The sequence below is a fragment of the Herpailurus yagouaroundi genome, unplaced genomic scaffold, assembly GCF_014898765.1.
Source record: "Herpailurus yagouaroundi ecotype Mexico unplaced genomic scaffold, PumYag 141, whole genome shotgun sequence".
Taxonomy (NCBI): Eukaryota; Metazoa; Chordata; class Mammalia; order Carnivora; family Felidae; genus Herpailurus; species Herpailurus yagouaroundi.
In genome coordinates, this window is record NW_024412396.1 from 49321653 (window position 1) to 49342165 (window position 20513).

The window sequence follows — 20513 nt, forward strand, 5'->3', positions numbered from 1 at the left end:
TGAAGAAACTTCAGTTTCAGCCACTGCTAGCATTCTGCTTTGAAATCAGTTTGCTTGTATGGCTTTTTAAAATGAGAACAAAATCTACCATCAAAGCAAGCTGAGACATTCCCGTGGCACACATCCCTCTCCATTACACCACAGTAAACATCTATCTTAGCAAGTAAACAGATGAAAAAGATACCAGATCTTTTTAATTTTCCCTGTGCAGAATTGTGCATAGTGCAAGTAACCTTCATAATTAGACCTTCAATAAATGGGGTTTGGAGATTAAAATTAAATAATAAAAAGAGGAAGTCCTAGATTGGTCAAATGGGAGAAGTGATAAGGTAATGCCTGTCAGGGGTAGTATCAGTTCAGATAAGATGAAGATTGCACGACAGATCTGAAATAACTGATCTGATTATGGTCCTGAGACCATCACTCAAATTGTTAGTTTCAAATATTAGAGGGGTGCCTCAGTGGCACAGTCAGTTGAGCATCCCACTTCGGCTCAGGTCACGATCTCACGGTTTGCGGGTTCAAGACCCACATCGGGCTCTGTGCTGACAGCTCAGAGCCTGGAGCCTGCTTCGGATCCTCTGTCCGCCTCTCCCTCTGCCCCTTCTCCGCTCGTACTTTCTCAAAAATAAATAAACCTAAAAGAAAAGAAAAAGAATGGGGTGCCTGGGTGGCTCAGTCGCTTAAGCGTCCGACTTCAGCTCGGGTCATGATCTCACGGTCCGTGAGTTTGAGCCTCGCATCGGGCTCTGTGCTGACAGCTCAGAGCCTGGAGCCTGCTTTGGATTCTCTGTCTCCCTCTCTCTCTGCCCCTCCCCCCCACCTCACTCTCTCTCTGTCTGTCTCTCAAAAATAAATAAACATTAAAAAAAATACTGGAAAAAAAACACCCAACCTGACCTGGGCCAATGTGACTAGGCAGACAATAAAGCCATATTTTACTAAACAATAAATGAATGGCCACTCACTCTTGTTCCATTTCCTCTGCAGCTTCTGCTGATTGGGCTAACAGATCAGACCAATATGAAATATGAACTTAAAATTTTAGCTGTGAAGCTGAAAAAAATTTATATACTTAAAAAACAGTACATATTAAATTGCTTTGTGTTCTTCCTAATTGTTGCAAAGAGGGATCACATAATGGAGCTTTAGGTTGGCCACTCGAAGAACCCTCACACACAGTGGATATTTAAACCGATATATACATTCATTCTCCAGGCAGGCCTAGTGAGTTACAAATTGTAAGTTTCACACTTGATGGTAAAAGCAATAGATGGCAAGAATGAGCTGTGGCCAAGGCCACAAAGTGGTAGCTTATGGACTGCTTTGTCCTACAGATGTGTTTTATTTGGCTGGTACGGAACTAAAACTGGATTGACATTTAAAAATTGGGATATGGAGGGGCACCTGGGTGACTCAGTCGGTTCTGTGTCCAACTACGACTTAGGTCATGATCTCATGGTTTGTGGGTTCAAGCCCCATGTCGGGCTCTGTGCTGACAACTCAGAGCCTACAGCCAGCTTCAGATTCTGTGTCTCCCTCTCTCTGCTCCTCCCCTGCTCGTGCTCTCTCTCTCTCTCTCAAAAATAAATGTTAAAAAAAAAATTAAAAATAAATAAAAATAAAAATTGGGATATGGAGAATCTCTTGAAAAGCCGGAAGTTCTGGAAACACCAGGCCAGCAACCCTGCATAGCACCACTGAATGTCCTTCAGACAGGCTGGCCACTCAGATAACCACAGCCCCTCCTGGCCTGCTTCACTTATTTGCCTTATCTGCCTGGCTCAACAGGCACTTGGGTTTGGGATCCCTGAATGATGTTATTAAGTTCGCAGATCAGGGTCCTCCGGGGGAACAAATGTATGTGTGAGGAGTGCTGTCTTTAGACACAGGAAGCAGTTATTCATTCTTACATTGCTAGAGAAATAAAATAGTCGATACCTTAGTGTTCCCTCCACTCTCAACATGTTTAGGCCTTGCTTATATTAGGAATATCTATTAGTCTTTTAAATTTAGCTTGATCTGATCTTTGGGAAGAGGTCAGAACACTTTTTCTATCTAAGTCCATTCCTGGATAGCAGAGAATAATAGTGGATAAATAAATGCTGCTTGTTAATGTCCATGTGTTATACTACTTTATCCAAGAAACTTCAGTACATGCAAATGTTACAAATTTTAAAGTTCGAAAGGTTAATAAACAATGGGGAGAAAATCTCATGGTGAAACTCACTTCATACAAAAGTATACGCAGACGTGCTGAGAGAGTATTTCCTAACAGCAGCGTATTTAATGCAGCCTCGTACCTTGTGGCCAACATTTGCTTTTGGTCATTAACTTCTCGTTCTTCCCAACTACAAAGGAGGTAGTGCAGATGTGATAAAGTGTTTTTCTCTCTAATGTTCCTGATTCTGTGAGGTTCAGTGATCAGCATGTTTATTTCCATAGTTAATCATTGAAGTAATAAATGATTTTTGGCTTTGTGGCAGGAAGGAACATGTTTTGTAGTCCTGACTACAGCCCAGCCTGCCTTGACACTAATGAATAATACTACTTTGGAGGCCCAGGGATACTCCTCTGAAAGAATTTATTTATAATACATCCTCGCTCCAGAGCTGTTCTTTCTCTTATGAATGTTTCCAAATATATGGCAAATCAAATGAAATTTGAGTTTAAGGCTGCTTTTGCTTTAAACTTTAATGACATGCTCAGCCAAGAGAAGTGATAACTTGGCTATGCCAGGGAGACCAAATACAGTTCACCCTCTTTGACGGAAAACAGATTTATAAACATAGACACACATTATCACTTGAAAAAGTCCACTGTGACTGAGGAGTAAGTATAAGAAATGATCCTTCCTCTTTCAGTGGCTCATTTTTTCCCTTCCTTCTGCATTTTAAGCACTTGAGAAGTTTGGGGGAAAAAGTTGTAGCAGCAGAAACGATTCTATAAGAAAAAGAAACTGGAAAAAAGCAAAAGATTATTTGTGCAAATGTCCCTTGTGTTGTTTCTATTACAAGGTCATTTATTTATTTATATAAAGACTCATGGAATCAAAGATTCATGAAGGCCTAGAATCTGGGTGTTTCATCCCCAGTGACTAAGGTCCGTGCGCAGGCATAGCACTGATTGAGAGTTTAAATGTTTATTTAAAACAGAAATGCCAAACCACTCCACCCTCAACCTTTCAAACATCTGGCTAACAATAAGCTAGTTCTTCAGCAACAATGTCAGAGCAGCAGAGTAACTCAGGTTATATTGTAACTCAAAAGCAATACTACTAGAAAACTGAAAACACCTAGCGCTGCAGAAAGAACGGCAGGACAAACTCGAAGAGAATTAGCTATAAAAAAACCATTCAAAGGCATTTCTGCTGCCTAACCTTTCACTTTTTATCTAATGCATGGCTGCCACCTTTGAACTGGTTTCTACTTGCATAGCTATTTGGTGGGAAAAATCATACGGCTGTCCCAGGCACAATTTGGGAAAGTGCAAATTGTCTCTAAGGCACAGAACTCAGATTCTCAGCCAGATTACCAGCAAACTAGACTTCCCAAGGGAACATGCTAGAGAAAATGACCAGTGTTCCCCTGCTAGAGAATGGCTCCCCTCTGGAACAAGAGCAGGGCTCTCCCCCTCCCTCCGATGCTTACTTTCATCCCTGTCTCAGCAATGTGCCCCTGTTCCTCCGTTCCACAGCAGAAGCAATACCCAGGATTAACACCCAAACTGAGCCTGCCTCTCAGGCCTGCTGAGACGGTGAGTCTGAGGGATACAGGAACGTGAAAGGCCAGTCAGCCCTTAAAAAAATCAAAGGTGCATTTACATGATGAACCAAAACCCATTGTTAGGGTTTACAGCAAACCCCCAAGTCCCCAGAACTTGTAACTTTAATCTGGGGTTGGCCCCTTCCCTTATTTTAAGAAAAGGCTTTAGTGATTACGTTAGTACCATTGTACTAGGCTTCCCAGAATTGAGAAAACAATGGGAACATCAGACCAAAGAAGATCCCATTGAACAGAGTTGCCCATCCCCAGCCATGGGGTCTTCCCCAAGCATGAGCCTTTACGCCACCAGTTTTAGGGAAATAGCAAAATTTCCATTGCACAGGTCCTTCCAAAATATTATAGAGATATCAAACATTCATTTTTGGGGTTTGGGGAAAATGAAACACAAATTAATTTAGCTGTTTCTAGGAAGGCAGGATGTGAGACTCATCAAGGCAGCCCCTATGACCCCAAACGCTAACGGAACATTGCATAAGGCTAGGTGGAAACCCAAAGCTCATATCCTTAAGTAAAACCATCAAAAGCTTTGAGGACACTTTCTCTCTTTGGGAAAGCTGGTTCGTTCCTGTCCATAAGGACATAATGACTACGGGATTAGAACGGAGCTCTCAGCCAAATTCCTTTCACTTGGCGGCTTCTGCCTGTTTTGTTAGGCTTCAGGGACTACCAGGTTTTGGTGCTGGCTTTGGGCCACTCAAGTAGGAAAGATGATACAGATTTACTGATATGGCTTCATAAAACACCAAAAGGGGAAAATACTGACTAGACCTACAGAAAGGGAGTGGTTGGGGCTGCTGAAGTCAAGGTTAGAACCCTAAGAGCCACGAAGGCAGAGGCACTCTAGACCTTCTTAAAGATACCAAGTAGAGGCAGCTACAGGAGGCCCTCTCTCCCTCATGGTTTTCTCTTAAGGCTGTTCTATTGCCCCACTGACTCAATTCTTGATGAAGCACCTCACTTTTTAGAGGCATCTTCCAAAGTTAGGAAATCCTACCTGCATCGGTCACAGACTGAAACTCCAGCTGTGTGATGAGGAGGGACCTAGCCTTCTTTCTTGACTCCTCACTGAAGAAATTTCAATCGACCCTCAGAGGAAAAGCAATCTAAGCCCGCTTTTCCTCCTAAAGCATTTAGCTGCGCAAAGTAACTGAACTTTCTGAAAACAAGCCCTAGATTGACTCCACCAGACATATTTTCCCAGACTCAGGGCTCCTGAGAGGGTTTCACCACTTTGCCGCTCTCCAGACGACCCTGGATGGGCCCCACCTGGTTCCAGCCCACTCAAGTTTTACACTTTTCCCTCCTCCACCCAGAGGTGCAATGCCTGGTGTTGAATTCCCAAGGCAGCTTCCAAGTAATGGTGAAATGATAAATGGGATATAAGCTGCTACCAGCAAAATTAAGGTGAGCATTGTGTCTCCTCTTCAAAGGTGGGATCACCAGATGAGGTACAGAGCTGCTGTTGCTATGGCAGTCACTGAGGACAAAGCCAGGGCCATGGGGCCCTTCCATTCTCCAAACAAAACCACTCCTAGATCCTATCTAAGAGGCAATGCCACTCTCCAAGTGTACACGGAAAGTGCTTTGGAGCCTCCGCCTTGCACTCCTTGTCTGCAAGTGAACAAAGCCAGGAAAGCGCTCTCTGCATTCAGTAAGTGTGCTGTGAAGTTCTTTGGATCCCAGTTTCCTGGAGGCCATACGGGCTCAGGAGACTAGAGGCTGGGTCGACAGGAGTCTGTTCCCAGGAGGCACCAGGAATCTGAATCTAAGTCAGGCTTTGGATCCATTTCCATCTCTTCCTTTGCTGTCTGAGTTCCTTTGGAATGCATCCCCTCCTGTCCAAACAAAACACAATTCCACATTAACAATACTGCCACCAGTCACCGCAGTCCAGGACTAGGTTTTCAATGTTGACTTCTAAGGATCTGTGGCCACAGTTTTGTGAGAAGCTCGTAATACTACCCTTAGATAATACCTTAATAATGCTACCTTAAATAAAGCCAACACCTTTACACTTGCTGCAGGCAGGGTGACCAACTGTTTGCCCAGGACTGTAGGATTTTCTGGAATGCAGAACTCTAAGTTTTAAAACTGAGACAACCATGAGGTGCCTGGGTAGCTCAGTCGGTTAAAAGTCTGACTTCAGCTCAGGTCATGATCTTGTGGTTTGTGGGTTTGAGCCCCATACCCGGCTTGCTGCTGTCAGCATGGAGCCTGCTTTGGATCCTCTGTCTCCCTGTCTCTGCCCCTCCACCACGCATGCATGCACGTGTATGCTCTCTCTTTCAAAAATAAATAAACATTAACAATAAATAAAAGTGAGACACCCCTAAGCCAAAAATCCTCCTGCCTGCCACGGCTGCCAATCACCCCATGCTTGCCTCGAGTATATTACTTCCCAAAGTCCTTTCATAGACAAGATTTCATTTAATCCTCAAAACAACCATAACAAAGTACATGGTATCATTTGCCCTTTTTAGGTGAGAAACCAAGACTCACAGAAACAAATTTGTCCAGACACACAAAACTGACAAATGGCAAAGCCAAGGGTTGAACCCTATTTCCCAGTCCTGGTTCACTCTCAATAGAACTAATGGCTAAAAGAGCTATGGCTCTTGATAATGCAAACGGCATTGAAATTATTTTTATCAAAAATGTTTAATATGAACCTAATTAAGTCTTAAGTCTAACTTCTAGTTTATAGAAATGACAGGGTGACAAAAGAACAAGTTAAATAACGTTCTAAGAAGAAAAGACAAATCCAGAATGTAGCTCATTTTGTTAAAGAGCCGACCCTGTTTCTTCAACAAATTGATGCCATGAAAATTTAAAAAAGAAAAGTTCATATATTGAAAAAAAAAAAAACATATATTGAAAAAAAAAAAGGAAACCAATTTGACAATAAACTTCATATATTGAAAAAAAAAAAAGAAAAGTGATGGTAGTAGAAAGAAGTATTCTAGATAAAAAAAATAAGAGATATAACAATGTGGTAATGTAATGTAGGGCCCTTGACTGGATTCTGGACTCATTAAAAAAAAAAAGTTATAGAGAACATTTTTGTGGGAAAACTGGGAAAATTCGACTATCAATTGGGTACTGGATGAAAATTGAGAATATCAGTGTTGAGTGTGATAGTAGTTTGGTGGTTAGCTGGGAGAATGAATGTGTTTATTTTTGGATTTGTGTAAGAAAGTATTTAGAGGGGCTATGTTATGACTTTTACAATCTATTTGAAAATGGCTTAGCAAAATAAAAAATATATACACACACATATACCCACATATATTTTAAATACACACAGATATATACCCCCACATATTTTATTTTATTTTTTTTAATTTTTTTTTTCAACGTTTATTTATTTTTGGGACAGAGAGAGACAGCATGAACGGGGGAGGGGCAGAGAGAGAGGGTGACACAGAATCGGAAACAGGCTCCAGGCTCTGAGCCATCAGCCCAGAGCCCGACGCGGGGCTCGAACTCACGGACCGCGAGATCGTGACCTGGCTGAAGTCGGACGCTTAACCGACTGCGCCACCCAGGCGCCCCAACCCCCACATATTTTAAATGCACACACACACACATACTTTTGAAACATGTTAACAATTGTTCAATCTAGATGGTGGATTATGAGTATTCGCTGAACTATATGTTTATAAAGTTTTTCATAGTAACAAGTAAAAGAGGGGTGCCTGCGTGGCTCCATCAATTAAACACCCAACTCTTGATTTCAGCTCATGATCTCATGGTTCATGGGACTGCGCCCCAAGTCGGGCTTTGTGCTGTCAGCACGGAGCCTTCTTGGGATTCTGTCCTCTCTCTCTATCCCTCTCCCACTCACACGCGCACTCTCTCAAAATAAATAAATAAGCATTAAAAAAAATAATAAAAGAAAAATATACAATAACAAAAAACAAAGTGATGAAAATGATCTAACCGAGGTGCCTGAACAAGGCCCAGGGCTGCTGAAATTAATTACATAAGTTACATCATCAAAAGATAAGTCTCTGCAAAGGAAAAGGTCTATTTCAATTCTTGGGTGTTTTGTTTCTGTGACTCTTCAAAACAGAGTTAGAAATTGAATTATTCCTTTAATGCTCTCACCTGCTGCCCTCCGTCTAATTTCTTGTTCAGCTTCTGTAGTTGGGTAAAAATCTGGAGGTTTTCTTGCTGTAGCTTCTGTTGTTCAGCCAGACACTTTAACACCAGCCCGTGCAATCTCTCAACCTCTCCCTGCAGAGTGCTGCAGGCACAGGTAGGAGTTAATGGCGTTCCCTTCCCAGCACAGGTCTCTGCAGGACTCAGCCGAGGTGGCTAAGGAGAGAAGAAAGAGGTCACAGGGGCTTCTGCGTGCTTATCCCAACTCCCCAATCCAACCTTCCTCGAAATACTATCGGACCTTACTTTAAAAGTAACAAGATAAACCACACACACACACAAAGTAAATGCAAGAGAAACAGAAAGCTGCTGGGATTACAATAGCACCTGGCTCTAACATAACAGCAAGAGAACTCTCAGTGCCTCAGTCTCCATTATGCTAAGGTAAAAAGAACAATCACCTGTTTTGGAGAACTTGGCAATTAAATTTAAAGTGCATGGCTATCATCCCATTTAAAATGCTGAAGTGGGGGATATGGTTTGGAACAAGTCTTTCTGATCACAGTGAGAACACTGTGACCCAACAGGTCAATATTCATGAAATGTAGTGGATCACACTTTAGAAGAGATTTAAAAGGTGTTCAGTAAATAGGACTGCCAAAATAATTCAAGAAAGTTAATTGATAGAGGAATTTAAATGTTCACCTTAAAGTTTCAAAGGTTTTATTACACCTTTTCTAGTCTGGATTTCTCTCCTTTCTTCCACTGTACTTCATTTTATAGGAAGGGTCAGCAAATGATAGCCAAATCCGGCCTATTGCCTGTTTTTGTAAATGAAGTCTTACTGGAACACAGTCATGCTCATTCATTATGTATCATCTACAGCTGCTTTTATGCTACAGCGTTGACTAGTTGCAAAAGGGACTGCATGGTCCATAGCCTAAAATAGTTACTACGTGGCCCTTTATAGAAAAAGCTTGGTGACCCCTGGTTTACATTTGAGGTACTTACCACAATTTGATTTCTACCAAGGTTAGGCACACGTGTGTGGCTCCCTCACGAGACTACAAGCATTATTTCTTACTCATATTTAGAGCCCCCAACCTACACTAGCAGTGTCAAGAAAAAGTGGATTTGAATTTTGGAACTTTAATTTTGGTACTTCTGAGGCAAAGAGAAAAGAAAGTCCTCTGGTGTGGAGAACTGTTAGTGCATCAGGAATGTGAAAGGGTCAATGCTTCTCCAAGGCAACTCAGGTAAGCCTAGGGCAGATGCTTTAAGCACTGCCGAGTAGACAGTATAATGAGTTGATTCAGGGCAGTGGGAGACTGAGGAAGCTAGAGGAGACAGGCCAGGAGAAGTGGAGAGAGCTCTCTGGTTACCTAGTTGTGACTCAAAGGCAAAAAGTTCAGTTACCCAGGCTCCTACTGGGGGCTTGTGTTCCAAAGGAGCTTCAGAAGCCACTTTGAGTCCTTGCAGCTCTTCATAGGGCAGGGTGTCTTTCTCAGACTCTGAAAAAGCTGTACTTAGGGGAGATGGGCTGTCAGGCATGGGGATGAATTCTGCATTTTCCAGCTCCTATGTATAAGACAAAGAATCTCATCAGTTCTGTTTGAGCCATCTATTTTCTTTCTCCCAAATTCCCATCTTGCTATAGCTTTCACTCTGCTGTGACATCAGCACCCCCTAGTGGGGCATGACAGTTGTGAGTACAACTCCGCTCACCAGGCCTGTCAATAGGACATCCCTTCCTCAGAGGAGTAACAGTGATTTGAATTCAAACTCAAATTCAAGAACATGGTTTGGAGTGTGTGGCATATCTCCTTGACACACTTATTCTACACAGTCTGTTTGAGCTGGGAAGCTTGAAGGTGATGGCAGTGAGGCCAATGCCCAGGCTGAAACGTTAGGTACAACAGTGTACTGCCTCTTGCATTCACACTGCTAACTGGCTATCAAGTTTCGTCATCTTACGCGGGAAACTAAATCTCCAGATTTTTTTTTTTACGTAAAAATATAAATTTCACAAACTACAATGTAGTTTGACAAAATACGGAAAATGACAAAATCCAGATGGGCAAAAAGACCAGCAATTCCATCACTCATAAATAAGCACTGTTAAAATGAGCAATACTGTGTTCAATCTTCATAGCAGACACTCTTCTATGCATTACATATTTTCTAAGAGAACGGGATCCTGCTGCACAGGTATTCCATCTTTTTCTGCCCAGCCACATGTTGTAGCCAACTTTCCATCTAAATATACTCCAACATTTTTACTATCCGCACTTCAACATTCATAACCTCTCTATTGTAAAACATTCCAACTGCCCCAATAGTCCACTTCTACAAACCACGGTACAAAATCTCTAAGCTTAATCTGCACACATGCATTACAAAGACTGCTTCAAGGAAGATTTTATTAATTTAAATTCATTTAATACCGGTATGAGAACATTTTGTATCTCTTCTTGTCAGGAAGAAAAAAGAATTAGAGGTTTGGTAGTTTCGTTCCAGGTGGAAGTCAGAAACCTCGATGCCTACTGCAAAACGCTTGAACAGGGCATGGGACACGGAGAGATTCTGACGGCTCCTTTCTAGTTCCTGTAAAGGGTCTGCTATTTTATCGAAGATACCTCTGCCAAAGGAATTACCTTTCGAAGCCAGCCAGGGCAGGAGCTGCTGGCCCCACTAATGATCCCCATGGCCTCCGTGGGACTGACTAAACCTTCCATTCCTCGGTCTGCTTCCATTGTTCCTCGGAAGCCTCCGCTTGGATCAGGAGTTTCAGATTCCCGCTGACTGTCCTCCTCTTCTCCCCCACCGCCGCCGCCTCCTGGGCTAGCACTCTGAACCACTGACAGATACACAGCACAGAAAGAGAGAGCCTTGCTAGGCAGCAAGAAAGATTTACGATCTCACAGCCCCCCTGACCCCTGGAGAGCTTCCTAGAGTCGCATGAAGTAGTAGCAACAGTGTCAAGATATTTGGGACTAAATTTGTAGTTTTTATACAAGATATTGAATATCAGCATCTTTATAATGATAATTGACTTCTACATCCCAAACTTACTCATTTCTATGTCCATAGCAGATTATCAATGTTCTAAAGCACTACTGAACAGCCGCCCCAACCACAGCTCATTGAATCTACCACCCGTGCTTTAATAGATACATCCAGACTCTAGCATTCTCCACCAAGGCTTGTCAAGGTTTCGTATAAATACAAAGCACTTTCACATTTGAGCCAAACAACTCTTAAAATGGCCAGATAAACTCACCACTAACTTTCTTTCTGGAGAAGTCTTCAACCATTAAATTCATTAAATTCTTTTGATAACGATTTGTAAGAATTTTTAAAATATGATGGCTGGTTCTTTCATATCATGCAGCACATTCCAAGTTATCTTAATGAAGACTAGCTGACGTGTGGTCAAAAAATGGAATGAAATTTTAATATGGGCCAAAAAGATGTATTTGCTAAAGCTAAAAAAGTAAGTGCATGGTATATTCCAAAGTTAAATGTAAAGGACTGTTCATGATCACCAGCTATAGTGGCTTGCAGACTGTGTCACACTGTGATCCTACCGAAGCAGCAGACCTGGAGATGCCAACAAAAGCTCCGAAGCTTGTTTTAAATGGCTTTTGAAAATAACGTTACATTTGAAATCTACAAAAGACTATTTTAACACACGTGTAAGTTTTGACGCCTAACAAAACAAAAATGTGAATCTACCACTTGAAGAACTAGAACTGTACTTTCCAATACGGTAGTCACTAGCCATATATGGCTATTTAAATTTAAATAAAAAGTTCAGTTCCTCAGTCACGGTAGCCACTTTTCAAGTGCTGGACAGCATACATATAGAACATTTCCACTGTTGCAGAACGATTTATGGGACAGTGCTGAACTAAAACATTACCTGTATCATATCTGTCTTGTGAATTCCTTCTCTTTCTCTGGCCTCCTACCTACATGTAACTACTGATTAATTCTGTATTTGTCATTTCTTTATATAGTTTTTAAAGTTTATTTTGAGAGAGAGCGAGCGCCCGTACGTGTGAACAAGGGAGGGGCAGAGACAGAGAGAATCCTAAATAGGCTCTGCATGGTCAGCACAGAGCCCAACGTGGGGCTCGATCTTACAAGTCATGACCCCTGAAGTCATGACCCCCTTCATGATCCCTGAAGTCATGACCTGAGCCAAAATCAGGAGTCGGACACTCCACTGGAAACACCTCATAGAGTGTATGTGTGGTTTCCTTTATTCACGGAGCTATGTGTTAGATCTGTGGGAAAGAACTACAAGACATTTATCTGCTAAAACACTGAAAGACCCTAACGGTCAAATTTTTAAAATCTTATGTATTGGAATATCCCAAGAATCTGTACAGTTCTAGGCTGTGCTAGTTTAGGGGTGAATGGGATTTGAACTCATTCACGTTTAGAGGGTGTTTGAAATTGAGAACCAGGTAGACCCATCTATTCTGACCCTAAACATGACCCAAAGTAAAAAAACTGGATCCCAAAGATTACAGGTGGGGAATTCTTGAAGCATATCCATATTCAAGTGGAGATTAAAGAAGCCCAACGGAAAGAACTCTGTACTAACGGTGCCAACTGTGGACTGAACAAAAGCTCTTTCTAAAAGGGCTATTTTGAAGATTGTGATTCTGACCCAGAGGGAACCACAGTGACTGGGAGAGGAAGGAATCACAGGTTAAAATTCTTAAATAAAAATTCATTGACTTAAAAAAAAAAAGAGTCTAGATACTGAACCGACTAAGCCATCCAGGCACTTCTATCATTTCTTCTTAAAAAAAAAAAAAAAAAAAAAAAATCAAACACATACTTCTATATCCTTAAGCAATATATAAATCTGGCTTGTTTTTCAACTTGATAAAAAGGCACATAGTCTGCTGCAACTTCCTTTTTACATTTCACATTATAGACCTATTTGTAGATGTTCATTTCTACTTTCGTACAGTATTCCACTGGATGGTTAGAACCCATCCAACCAACAAGTATTTATTGAACATTCACCATTTGTTGGGCACTCTTCTAGGTGATGTGGATAAAACTAATGAATAAAAAACCCCCAAAATCCCTGCCCTTATGGAGTTTACATTTTCCAGCTAATTGATATATGCTTTTAATCTTATTTTTTCCATTAAATACTGTTCCAGCAAAACAACGCTGTAAGAGAACAGCTGTGATTAGCAAAAAGATATTTTATCATTTGTGACAGATATTAATATGCACAAATAAATGCTGAGCAATAGATTACTAAAAGAAACTAATAAAAGGTATGGATGTGTGTGTGTGTGTGTGTGTGTGTGTGTGTGTGTAAACTAGAGTTCAACAAGTCTAGATCAGACTTTCAACTTTCTTTTTCTTGGATTAATTTGCTTTTATTCTGGGTCTTTATCTGTGTTGATTCTACAAACTATCAGAATCCAAGTTTCGAGACATCAAAGAGTACAGGTACTTTAGAGCAAGTGGAAAACCAAAAAGGAACACAGATTTAATTTCTTGGCATAGTCCTAAATAACAGAGAACCATGCAAAAAGCAGCCAGAGGAAAGCTATCAGAGAGCTTTGGGCTGATTCTCCTAACTGCTTTGAAAGTTTAGCCAACTTTTAATTCTGAGGGCCTGTTTGGAAGAACTATTTCTATAGACGGGAATAACCCTGGGAATACGGTGGAAGCAAAGAGTAGATAGAACCATAGCCCCTAGCATGGTAAGGAAAGAAACAATACATAAGCCACATTACAACGTTGGGCAAGCCACTTAATTACTTCCATATGCTTGGTTGGCAAAGATGTACTCTCCCTCTGACCACAATGTAATAAAAGTCATAACTTGTTGTGAAATACACCCAAAATATGATCCTCCCTCTTGATCATCGTATTCCTCATTTCCCAAAGATATTTCCTATTTCCTTTTTTTGGAGACTGCATGGAATCTAACCCAAAGACCCACAGCTCAGAAAAACCACTGGTACCTGAGACATTGCTACTTACCAGTTCCAATGGATAAGCCACTGCTATTGGAACGGATGGTCTTAGAATTCAATACTTTCTCTGAGGAAAAATATTCAGTAGGTAAGCATCAGAAACAGCTATAGGCAGGAAAAGTGAGAAGACTAGACTAGGGAAATAATATTCGAGATAACAGCTATCTCTCACTCCAGATAACTTTATAAATACTTACTGTTCTAGATATTAAAGCACCACTAGCTACCCTAACTGTATCCACTATGTAAAGTAGCAATTCTTCTTAACTGCTCTTTGGAATTACCTGAGAAGCTTTAAACAGTAGCAACCTAGGACCCACCCCAGAGATTCTGATTCAATTGGTCAGGACAATGGGATTTCCAAAAGCTCCTTGGGGGATTCTAATGTGCAGCCAAGGTTGTGAACCACTGATCTAATAGAATGGACTTGGAAACCCTCATACAGGCTTTTATAATTTAGTTCCTAACAGAGTAATCCTTATGCAGAAAACAATTGATTTAATTTCCTTTTAAAGGTATACTGAATGTTTTTCTCAAAAGCATGAACACAGGCAACAAATTAATTAGTGGACAACTAGAGATAACGATTCTATGGCAGAGGAAGAGCCCAAAGTTATCATGTTAAAAAAGTCAGAAGGTTGCAAATGACAAATGTCAGGAAATAACAGCGTTCTGTCCCCATCACAAGGCATGGCGTCACTGTTATAAGACTTAAAGGAACAGCCTCTTTTCTTAGAAACACTTGTGTTTCTAAGAATGTGACCATCAGTACCTTCGGTGTGGGTCTACCCTCCGTCAAATCCATCCCAACCCACACATATGAGACACTTACCAACAATGAGAATGGTGTGCCAGCCACGGCAAGATAGGTCTGGGACGTGATGCAGAGATCCAAAAATAGGCCGAGGCCATGAGGTGCAGATGTCAGAGCCATGTGGTCTCTCTGTGGGGGTCATTGCCAGGCGACCATTACCACCATTGCCCCAGGCAAAAATGTGATTATCTAGGGAAAAAAATTAAACAGCAGATAGTTTAACAGAAAAGTGACTTCCCTACTCTTTGGGTTCCCCATCTTTATGCCCGAGAGTTAGAAAGATTTCCCACTATGAACAAAACAAGGGAAAGCTGTTTATTCCCCTAAACAATTCCTGATGCCAACCTGGAAAAAATGACGTGTCTATGTATTGCCTGCCATCCATCTATCCACCCATCCATCCATCCACCCATCCATCCACTCATTCAACAACCTTTTTTGGTCATTCAACTGTTTATTGGGCATTGATTTCATGACATGCACTGCTGGAGGTGTGGGAATACAGCAGTGAATAAAACAAACTCAACTACCCTTGTGGAACTGACATTCTAGTCAGAGGAGACTGATCAGTCAATAAGTATCAAATACTTCTGGTAGTCATAAGTGTTATGAAAGAAGATACATGGCAAAGAAAAGTGGAAATAAAGACTAATAATGGGGTAGCATTATTTCAGATAGGGTAGTCAGAGAAGTACTTGTCCATACTTCAGCAGAGACCTGATTGAAGTGAGAGAGGGCTATGTGGATATGTAGGGGAAGAGCTTCCCTGGCAGAGAAAACAGCAAGTGCAAAGGTCCTATGTGAATAACAGGAGCATCACGAACAAAGAGTAAGAAGGCCCCTGCAGCTAGAGCAAAATAAGCGGGGGGGATAGTGGTCAGTAAAGAGGTCAGGAGGTAGCTGGAGTCCTGGTCATATAGGGCCATGCAGGCCACTATAATGGCTTTGGTTTTTACTGATTGAGATAGGAATCCATTAGAAGTTCTGAGTGTACTAATAGGTATTTAAAGGATTCATCAGGCTACTATGGGAAGAATCAATTGCAAGGGACCAAGGGTGAGCAGGGAGACCAGTTGTAGTAGTGAAGATGATGGGAAGTGGTTGGATATATTGTGAAGATAATTGATAGGATTTGCTGATGAATGGGATGTGGGGAATAGGATGAAGCTGCCATTTCGTGAGACAGGAAGGCTATAGGAGGAACAGATCTGGGCAGAAAATCGAAAGTTTGATTTTGACTATAATACGTTTATCTGAGATGCATGTAGCTTCTTATCCAAATCAGAGCATTTTTTAATGAAAAGGGGGTACTATTAATGATTAAACCTGGACAATAGGGATGAATGAGGACTGACCTGGGAAAACTGGGCTCTAAAGCCACCATATCTTTAGACATCTAAGTGCAGGGGCTGATGAATAACTGAGCCTGGAGTTCAAGGGTGGTGACGATATAAAACTGTCAGTGGATACAAGGAACTTAAGGTAATAAGCTCGCTTAGGGAGTGAAGGGGGACAGAGGAGAGACAGAAGGATTGAGCAGTTCCGGGCATTCTAGGACTTAGAGGGGTCAGATACTGCCATCAATGGCACCTGATCTATCAGCCTGTACGAGTCTGTTTTTTATAAGTGTCTCCCCTACCCTACTTAGACTGTGAGCTCCTTAAGGATAGGGGCTTTCTGAGACTCACTTTTATATTGCCAAAGCCTAAAGAGGACCTGGAACATAGTAGGCACTCAATTTATGTTGGCTGTGTGAACGAGGCAACAGAGAACAGTCCGGAAAAGTAGAGGAATACTGGGAGGTAATACGCCCAACCATGGAATCCAATTCTACACTGCTCATTCTGAAGTTTACCTTGTGAAGTACACAGATCTACTGAGGAGACATTACTTCCCTGAGGCCCTGTCAGGAAGTGCTGGTAGACTTGCAACACTAAATTTAATCCTCAGCGACATCCTCACTCTTTCTAGGTAACATTTCCATTTATCTAGCCTGACCTGACCTAACCAGTTTGCTCCCTAATATCCCTCATTTGGGGACAAGCAGGGAACGTTACCGTGCCCCTCTGAAAGCTGCTTCACTTAAATATGGCAACACATCACTTATCTGACACCGTCCTTGGATCCCTCATGTGTACACAACAGGCACAGACCAAAAGAAAACAAAGGCATCTTAGATCATGAGCAACAAAAAAAGCTGAAATGAGTCAAAAGACAAGATGATAAAATGTGATTTGTTGTTCACAAGAACAAGAAAGAGTGGCTACAATTAGTCCAGAAGGTGATATAGGAAAAAGAGAGAGAGAACAAAGAAAGAATGTGGAAGAGGGAGGGGATAAGGACTAGCAGAACTGGCAGTAAAGAACAGAAGTGGGTGAGTTGCCCGGGTGGCTCAGTTGGTTAAGCGTCCAACTCTTGATTTCGGTTCAGGTCACAGTTCGTGAGTTTGAGCCCTGAATTGGGCTCTGCAATAAGCGTGGATCCTGCTTAAGATTCTCCCTCTCTCGGGGCGCCTGGGTGGCTCAATTGGTTAAGTGTCCAATTTTGGCTCAGGTCATGATCTCACGGTTTGTGGGTTCGAGCCCCGCATCAGGCTCTGTGCTGACAGCTCAGAGCCTGGAGCCTGCTTCGGATTCTGTGTCTCCCTCTCTCTCTGCCCCTCCCCCACTCACGCTCTATCTCCCTCTGTCTCAAAAATAAACAGGGGCACCTGGGTGGCGCAGTCGGTTAAGCGTCCGACTTCAGCCAGGTCACGATCTCGCAGTCCGTGAGTTCGAGCCCCGCGTTGGGCTCTGGGCTGATGGCTCGGAGCCTGGAGCCTGTTTCTGATTCTGTGTCTCCCTCTCTCTCTGCCCCTCCCCCGTTCATGCTCTGTCTCTCTCTGTCCCAAAAATAAACAAACGTTGAAAAAAATAAATAAACAAACATTAAAAAAAAAATTAAAAAAAAAAAAAGATTCTCTCCCTCTCTCTCCCCCTTCCTCCCCCACCTCTCCCCAGCTCACACATACACTTGCTTTCTCTCTCTCTAAAATTCAAAAAACGGTTGGGGTGCTTCGGAGGCTCAGCTGGTTAAGCATCCAACTCTTGACTTCGGCTCAGGTCATAATCTCACAGTTTGTGAGTTTGAGCCCCGCATCAGGCTCTGTGCTGACAGTGTGGAGACTGCTTGGGATTCCCTCTCTCTCCATCTCTCTCTCCCCTCTCATCTCTCTCTCTCAAAATCAAAAAGTAAACTTAAAAAAAAAAGAGAGAAAAGTAGTAAAAGAGGCAAGAAAATGCCACAGAGCGAGCAATGTGAAGAAAGAGAGAAGAAAGTTCAATTAGACCAATTCCAATTCCAATTCCAATGGAAGCTGAGAGACACATAGTATTCAGCCCTTCAATCCTTACCAGTCCCTGAGGACATCACTGCAGTGTGGCTGACAGCAGCCAAGGAGCAAGATTAGATTATGTCGTTCTCCTCTCCAGCCACTTCACCCAACATTTATTAAAACCAACGTGGTCCTGGGCCAGGTATACATAGAAGTGTTTAGGGGTGCCTGGGTGACGCAGTCAGTTAAGAGTCTGACTTCAGCTCAGGTCGTGATCTCACGGTTTGTGAGTTTGAGCCCCACATCAGGCTCTGTGCTGACAGCTCAGAGCCTGGAGCCTGCTTCGGATTCTGTGTCTCCCTCTTTCTCTCCCCCACCCCTGCTCATGCTCTCTCTCTGGCTCTCAAAAACAAATAAAAAATGTTAAATTAAAAAAAATTTACACAGAAGTATTTAATAATTTTTGGGGTGCCTGGGTGGCTGGCTTAGTCAGTTAAATGTCCAACTCTTGGGGCACCTGGGTGGCGCAGTCGGTTGAGCGTCCGACTTCAACCAGGTCACGATCTCACGGTCCGTGAGTTCGAGCCCCGCGTCGGGCTCTGGGCTGATGGCTCAGAGCCTGGAGCCTGTTTCCGATTCTGTGTCTCCCTCTCTCTCTGCCCCTCCCCCGTTCATGCTCTGTCTCTCTCTGTCCCAAAAATAAAATAAACGTTGAAAAAATAAATAAATAAATAAATGTCCAACTTTGATTTTGGTTCAGGTCATGATCTCACAGTTTGTGGGTTCGAGCCTGCAGTGGGCCCCACAATGTAGTGCAGAGCCTCCTTGGGATTCTCTCCTCTCTCTGCCTCTCCCCTGTTCGCATGCCCTCACTCTCAAAATAAATAAATAAACTTAAAAAAAAAAAAAGATTTAGTAATTCTTAAAACATTTAACCAAAAAAGTAAAAAAAAACCAGGGACTTAGAATATTAACTTGGCCATTATTTAGATAACTATTTTTTTTAAACAATCACTATGTTGAACACACAAAAAATTAATGAAGCTCTATGAGCGTAACAATTAGATACCAACTGAACGTATGATCCAGCTATATAACCAGTCTACCTCTTTCCCAGCCAAACATGAAAATATAGCCATCCATCCAGAAAGCTTGAAATGACATGTCCAGACTCACTCACCATCGGTGGCAGCAATGGTAAACTCATCACCGCAGGAGACCCTGACCACTTGCTTCCCACCTAGGGGTCCTCCCAGCAGGTTGATTCCTAGACGCTTCTTGTAATTCCCAACGCCCAGCTGTCCACACTTATTGCAGCCAAAGGTCAGCAGCCGGCCTCGTTCTAAAAGAGAAAAACCACCAGGCACACATGGGGCATGGAGTACAAGGGAAAACACAGCCAGAGCAGAGTTCCACGGACTAGCTTCTGGTTGTTGAGAGTATACGAATATAAAGCTTGCCACACAACCTTGCATCTATGGCAGCTAGGGTATCTAAAACTAATTAGACTCTGAAAGTTACTCAATATCGTATTTTCTAATATTGTATTTTAAATGTGGAAAAGGGGTACTACCTTAGTAAATGGACAGATGGTACTAATTTAAAGGCAGTCATTTTCTGGAATTATTGGCATGGCACTGTCATTAAGAGATGTACTGACTGCGCATTTATAATGATTATTAAAACAAATTTACTTGAATTCCTGATTTGTTAATGAGATAATACTGGATGCCAGGGGGAAAACGGGAGAATGTATATGTTGTTAAGAAGGGCTACTACTAGGGCTGCCTGGCTGGCTCAGTCAGTAGAGCGTTCGACTCTTGGTCTCAGGGTTGTGGGTTTGAGCCCTGTGTTGGTGCGGAGAGGACTTAAAAATGAAATCTTTTTTTTTTTTTTTTTTTGGTGCCGAAACCTGGGACCATTAAAAATGAAATCTTAAAAAAAAAAAAAAAAAAAAAGGAAGAAGCGCTAACACTTGACAGAATAAAAGAGCATGAGCTACTGAGGCCTGTGTAAAAAGTTGTAAACCAACTCACCATCAATAGCAGCTGTGTGAGTCTTGCCTGGGGCAATTGTACGGATCTTATAAAAGGACAGCTGTTTGGCCAAGGTAAAGGAGGTTGTGTAGGGAACTTCGTGGTAAGCCTGAAACAAGATAAAACACAAAGCAAATACTCGTTAGGTAAAAAACGAAGGGGTAGCAGGCTGAGAATGTTGTCATGGTGACCAAAAGGCCTTTCAAGTAAATTTGTTACTAAGTAGAAGATGCCAGGTAGCTTTTCATCTCCAACAGAATACAAAACGGAATAAGCTCAATATGTCATCAGAGAATTTAATCAGTATATGAGGCAGGGCTTCCCGACAACAAAAATTTTAGATTCCTAATCTAAGAGTATGTAAAACATTAACTCTCCGTCCCAGAAAGTATCTACATGAGGATACAACCAGGGATACTTATGTTGGGTATAAACACCGTATATCTA

General features: G+C 42.1%; 1 protein-coding gene across 2 annotated transcripts in view; it reads right to left on the reverse strand.

The window, feature by feature from the left end:
* Window positions 1–2567: 2567 nt before the first annotated feature.
* Window positions 2568–20513, reverse strand: part of NEK9 (NIMA related kinase 9) — a 40169-nt gene continuing 22223 nt past the window's right edge. For both annotated transcript variants that reach the window (XM_040477743.1, XM_040477744.1), the window contains 8 exons: window positions 20067–20175; window positions 19211–19372; window positions 14736–14906; window positions 13911–13970; window positions 10541–10743; window positions 9303–9464; window positions 7893–8102; window positions 2568–5620 (listed from right to left, as the gene is read on the reverse strand). In XM_040477743.1, coding sequence (XP_040333677.1) covers window positions 5498–5620; window positions 7893–8102; window positions 9303–9464; window positions 10541–10743; window positions 13911–13970; window positions 14736–14906; window positions 19211–19372; window positions 20067–20175 — 1200 coding nt within the window. In that variant the 3' untranslated portion in view covers window positions 2568–5497. The remainder of the gene's footprint in view (window positions 5621–7892; window positions 8103–9302; window positions 9465–10540; window positions 10744–13910; window positions 13971–14735; window positions 14907–19210; window positions 19373–20066; window positions 20176–20513) is intronic.